The sequence below is a fragment of the Stegastes partitus genome, unplaced genomic scaffold (assembly GCF_000690725.1).
Source record: "Stegastes partitus isolate 25-593 unplaced genomic scaffold, Stegastes_partitus-1.0.2 Scaffold549, whole genome shotgun sequence".
NCBI classification, from domain to species: Eukaryota; Metazoa; Chordata; class Actinopteri; family Pomacentridae; genus Stegastes; species Stegastes partitus.
In genome coordinates, this window is record NW_007578280.1 from 127,934 (window position 1) to 134,227 (window position 6,294).

At 40.7% G+C, this 6,294-nt stretch overlaps 1 protein-coding gene across 1 annotated transcript in view; it reads right to left on the reverse strand.

Annotated features, from left to right (window-relative positions):
* The window catches only part of lamb2 (laminin, beta 2 (laminin S)), a 72,301-nt gene extending 69,935 nt beyond the window's left edge, over window positions 1-2,366 (reverse strand). Inside the window, exons 1-2 of the mRNA XM_008288263.1 lie at window positions 2,198-2,366; window positions 1,889-1,968 (exon numbers count right to left, since the gene is read on the reverse strand). Coding sequence (XP_008286485.1) covers window positions 1,889-1,925 — 37 coding nt within the window. The 5' untranslated portion in view covers window positions 1,926-1,968; window positions 2,198-2,366. The remainder of the gene's footprint in view (window positions 1-1,888; window positions 1,969-2,197) is intronic.
* Window positions 2,367-6,294: the final 3,928 nt, after the last annotated feature.

Here is a 6,294-nt window from a genome sequence, read left to right on the forward strand (position 1 = left end):
CCACAAAACCAACATTTATTGCAAGTTCTAATGATGTTTGAAAGAAAACATTTTAATATCATGCTCAAGGAACGTTTTAAGGATATTGATCATTTCAAATAAAGTTCCCATGAGGTTAAAAGTGAACTAAGACAGAACGTTTTAACATTCAGAGGACGTTTGGAGGATGTTGTCAGATTATGTTCCATGGAAGCAGAAGAACGTTCACAAACCAACATACACAAAATGTTTTCAGGATGTCATCGAGACCTTGGTAGACAGAGTGAAACGTTCCTGGAATGTGATGGAACATTTTGCCTGCAATGCTCTGAGGATGTTTTGAGGATGTTGCTGTTGAGAACGTTCTCCTATAAACTTTATCCTGCCTCTAAGAAGAACTTTTTGGGAACTAAAAGAAAACTCACTGAAAACATTAGTAGAAAATGGCAGATGTTTTTTGGAACATAAAAAATATCTTGCGTCCCGTATGGGAACCTTCTATCTAGAAAAAAAGAAAACGTCTCTCACAGAGGGATCATCTTTTTTGTTTAAACGTTCTGAAAACATTCTAAGAACATGATATTAACAAAATGCTACAAAGAAAGCCACGGCCAAACAAAAAGCTGCAAAGCTCACAAAACGCGGCAAAGTGCTCCCCAGAAGGTCCTTCGCAAACCAAAAAGGAAGTCTCAAAACCAGGAGGAAGTGAAAACACCCTGCTGCTGTAAAAATCCTGCGAACATAAAGAACAACGGAACAAACGGCAAAAGAACCTGCGCAACAAAAACATCCGCCCAGGGTCCAACCGCAAGAAACCGCTGCAAACCCCAAGAAAGGTCTGCAAAAGGACCGTAACGTTTACAGCACAAAATGTACGTTGAAAGCTCACAAAAGACGTTCAAAAACCGCTAAAAAGACACTTTCCAACACTGCATAAAGAACATTCTTCCTTGGTTAGCACAGTTTATAGAAGAACGTTATGAACAGGAACATCCCCAGAACATTGCAGACAAAATGTTCTACTTTTGGTAATATATCACACGACAGGAACGTTTAATTAAAACACATTCTGTCGTCTGAGGCCTTGGGAACATCTGGAAAACATTTTCTGAATGTTGGATTGAGAACGTTCTTCTTTTGTTAACATGGAACATAACCTGATGACTTTCTCCAACCATCCTTTCAATGTTAAAACGTTCTGTTTTAGTTCATTCCCCAACAAAGTTCTGCAAAGTTCTACTGATGCTTTCAGCAGGACGTTTTCTTCTAGCTCGTAGGATGTACGCTGACGTGTCTCTAAAGATGCTCTGAAATTTCCAAAAAGTTGCACCAAGAACGTCCGTCTTTTGATATCATGTCACATTGTGGGAACGTTTTATTAAAAAACGTTATCAGCAGCAACATCCTCAGAACATTGCAAGTAAAATGATCTGTCAAATTAGAGGAACGTTTTATAAAACTGCTGCTGAGGTCTCAATAACATCTGGAAAACATTCTTTAAATGTTGGATTGAGAACGTTCTTCTTTTGTTATCATGGAACATAATCTGAGAACATCCTCCAAACATCCTCTGAACGTTGAAGCGTTCTGTCTTGGTTCACTTTTAACCTCACAGGAACATTACTAGAAATGATAAACATCCTTAAAACGTTCTTTGAACATCAGACTAGAATGTTTTCTTCCCCAACATGACCAGAACCTGTAGGTAACGTTGTGGGAACGTTCCCTGCCCGCTGGGCTCCTGCAGACACTGGCTGGAGGATTAAGTGGACGCAGCAGAGGCTCCGTGTTTCCGGCGGCTGATCACAGAGAAGCTCGCTGACCTGCGGACGCCTCTCTGCGGCTGAACTCTGCTCACTGAGCCGCTTCACACGATTTCAGAAAACTCGGAGCGACTTCAAAGTCTTACCGAAGAAGAGCAGCAGCGGCGCGGTTCGCATCTCCATCCAGCCGCAGGCGACCTGTGACCCGCAGCAGGTTCTCCAGACACTGCAAGGAAGCAGGGATTAGAAAGCAGCTGGTACTGACCCACATATGAGCAGAAACCCGCCTGACATTCAGAACCAGCGGGACTCTGACAAAACGAGACTTTTTCTGCAGCTTCAGGTCCGAACCAGTGGATTTAAACACGAGATAATTCAAACTAACTGCTGTCAGCTCCGTTAAAAATGTTTCCAGCTTCAGAGGTCAGAGAACCACGAAGCGGTTCTGCTCTCACCGGCTCGGTTCTGGTTCGGATGTTCTCCCGGTTCCTCGGTTCCACACTAGCCTCCGTCTCCGTCCACTTGTTGCCGGACAGAAGCGGCGTTCTGCTCAGGAGTCCTCCGCTCCTGCGTCTCTGCGCTCCGCCTGGAAACCCCGACCTGGAGCCCCGGAGCGGACCGGACCGGACCGGAGAGGAGAGGAGAGGAGAGGGAGGAGCCGGCAGGAGGAGGCCGGAGCGGAGCGGAGCGGAGTGGGAGGTCGCGGGTTCGAGTCCAGCGGAGGGAGGAGGAGGAGGAGGAGGACTATAACTAGTTTTAGATGAATTCACCTTTAACCTCCTGCTGCCCGAAGAATGAATGTGAATTAATCACTGAGGTTAAATAATGAGTTCAAACTTTTCTTACGAGGTGTTAAAGTGTGAAACTATCTGAGTTAAATTAAGGAAACTTAAGAAAACAAGTCCAGTCAACTTAAGATGTTGAGTTAATTCTAACCATTATTCACCATTTTTAAATCCTAATTATATAAATAAAAATATATTCAAATAACAGCACCATTAACGCCTTTTTTTCTGTGATTTTCTAACTATCTGTAATTTAACAAAACAAAGAAAACACGTAAACAATTATTATTATTATTGTTTACTATTTTTCAATTCTCAATATACAAATTTTTTATTTTTTTTTAAATAGTGTAATTTTACTGCCCAAAGTCATAAAAGAACAAATTAGAGTTTATAAAAATACAGATTTTTGAAGTGGACATTATTTCGAATTTATCTGTGTTTAATAATTATAAATGTAAAAGATTATATTATTTCTGTCATTTTACTAAATATCTTATTTTTTTTAAAAAGAAAAGAAAAATCAGCAAAATAACAAAAAATTGGCAAAAATAAATAAACGAAATTACAGTTTAACAGTTTTTTAAAACATACTTTTTGTGTGTGTGGATAATATATTTTATATTTTGTTATGTATTTAATTTATTTGTAACACAAAGTCAGACATCAACCTTCATCTCAACGTGTTTCCTGTAAATTTGCTGCCAATCAAAGGTGNGTCATTTATTTTTGGTGGATTTTAAAGTATTATTATGACGAGCTAAATAAAACAACAAATGCTAAAGAGTTTCCAACATTCATGGAGCTTTTTCTGCTGATAAAATCCATTAAATGATTAAAAGGAGACACAGAAAAGCACAGACGTGTCCAACTGCCTGCTTCGACTCAGAGGCCAGAAAGTGAAAAGAGGGGAAGTGGAGGCACCGCCGGGTCTTTTGTGGCAGCGATCGGCCCGACTTCCTGGTTTTCTCTCTCTGATCACGCACTCGTCGGCCAATTAACCGTCTGTGGCCTCCAGGTTTGGAAACGACCCCTGACCTCAGCTCGGGAGTCTGGACGGACGGTTTTCTGTCTGTTTTATAGACGCCGCTACGCATCTTAGAAATGTGTCAAACCTGAACAAATACGTGAAATCAATCCATTATAATTCAATTATTGTTTTTTGAAAATTAGTCTCATGTTCTTCTGTCAGAGATGTTAGCTCAGTTTTAATTTGCTTTAATTGTTTCTTCTGAACGTTCACCCAACGTCTTTGTTTTTACTAAACTTTAGCCGAAGCTAATATGAGGCCATAAAACCGGACTTCTGATCAAACATCTCAAAGTTGCGACTACAGAACGTCGCTCGGTGTTTTCTGGAGTTAAACCTCCGTTAATCGCTCCATCAGGACGGTGAGGCTGTGATTCCATCAGACTGAAGTGACACTAAAACACTTGAGCCGTCATCAGGTTCAGGTCTGGATGTTGTTACTGCTGCAGACCAGAACGTGACCCGGAGGTCTGAGGGTTAAGTTTAGGGTCCCTGGTTCGGTCAGGCAGGTGCAAAATGCCCAAACATAGTAAAAACCATCAGTTATTATATATTATAGAGCCTCCTGCTTCCTGCACATTTAAAACTAGAGACGAGAGGACTGAGGGATAAATAAACGTAGTGGGAAATGGACAAAAATGTGATTTATCGAAAACTACAAAGACCTCTGATCCTGTTCTCTGCACTGCTTATGAATTGTTTGCATCAATCTAAAGAACAAGTTTGGATTTTTTAAAATTTCTATGAAAGAATCTGTCTTTAACAAAAGGCTTCATCAGTCTGACAGGATGTTTTATATGAACTCAGACTGGAATCATGTCTATTCTCTGAACTTCGAGCAGATTCTGGCAGTTTTTTTGCTCCATTGTTCGTCACTGTAAGCTCATTTTTAAATGCAATATCAAGTCCTGCACCTCTGTGGAAACAAGCACGGCTATAAGCAGAAGAAACTCAGGAAAGTATTCTGTGCAGCATAACATGCAAAAATACCATAAACTTTAAAAAGAAAAAGAAAAAAAAATTACATTTCTTTGCTTATTTATTCATGAAATATTGAAAAGAAAAAGTGGAATCAACATAAACCATTTTATCAAGTGCCCACAGGTTCTACCAACACTAGGAGAACGTTAACACCTGCAGAACTCTTACTATTAACATTTTTTATCTGTTTCCGTCCTCGTTTCTTATCTTCTCTGTGTCAACACTGCCTGCAGTTCAACCAAAAGGTCCCTGAATTTTTGCTACGTACCCGCTGGTCTCTGTAGAGTCACTCAGAGCTTCATGGTTGCGTCATGAACCGCAGAATTTTTTGTTTTTCACAGAATGCGGTTACTGCAAATTATTAATTTTTCACAAATTTTGACGTAATATCATAATTTCTCACTGGAGTTATCATCCAGCCTTTAGCTGCTCGTTTTCTTTTAGCTGATTTGGTCGTCGTCTCCGCTGTCGGCGTGCTACTGATTTCAAATTTCACTTCGCGACAGGAAACAACAACCTCCGAGCTAGCAACCTGCAGCTCTACAAATCAGAGGGTTCACAGAGGATTCAGATCATTTTTACCGTGGATTCGTGAGCACAAACGTTCCACCAAAGCTGCCACTACCAGGAGGTGATCGTGATCGGTTTAAATAAACAAAAACAACAAAGCTTTTGCAGAATAATACTGAAATGCAGTCAGACCATTCTGACAGCTTCACACAGGTCAAAGTCTGTTTTTATAGTTTCTGGCTCCAGTAAATGGTGTCATTCTGGCCATTTTTTAAGACACTAACAAGCGTTCTGCACCAACTGGTGGGGGTTCTGGTCCAGATGGTTCATAAAAGACAGAAACTCCATCAGCCAGTGATGCTGTTCGTGGATGTACCTTAAACTGTTGCATTCTGGGCCGCCGAGGCCACCAAAGTGTGAAAACCTCCAGAAGAAGAAGCGACAAACTGAAACCTCCCGCTGAGCTGTGAGAGCCAGAATAAAGAGCCGGAGCTGTGGCCGCTAATAGGCTCTAACGGGAACCCATTGTGTTCTAGCTGCAGGGAACAAAGCATCGGGACGAACTGTGTGGAGGCTCATTACTGGGATGAAGCGCCAGCTCAGCAACTCTCTGCTCGGAGCCAAACGTCGATTAAAAGAAGCCTTCATCAGACGTACGTTCATTTGTTGGCGTTCTTTAATTCTGTAAACGCTGATGCACGGAACGTTTGAACATCCAGGGGATGTTTGGAGGACGTTGTCAGGTTACGTTCCAGGACAACGAAAGAAGAACCAACGTTCAAAAAAATGTTTTCAAGACGTTATCGAGACCTCAGATGATTTTCATAAAACGTTCCTGTAACTTAATATCTTTGTAAGATGGAACCTTTTGCCTGCAATGTTCTGGAAGTTCTCAATAGAACATTTGGAAACTGTCACCTTTAGAACGTCTTTAGAGAACTTTCAGCTTACATTCTGGTGACTAAAAGAAAACGTCCCACTGAAAACATCACTAGAACTTTGCAGAACTTTCTCAAAACGTTCTTAGAGCACAAAAATTCCAGCCGGTTCAAACAACAAGGAAACGTTCCCACAACATCTTCTGACATAACCTAGAAGTTCTAATAATGTTTGAAAGAAAACATTTTAATCTAATGTTTAAAGAACATTTTAAGGATATTAATCATTTCAAATAAAGTTCCCATGTGGTTAAAAGTTAACGAGGACAGAACTTTTTAACGTTTAAAGGATGTTTTGAGGATGTTACC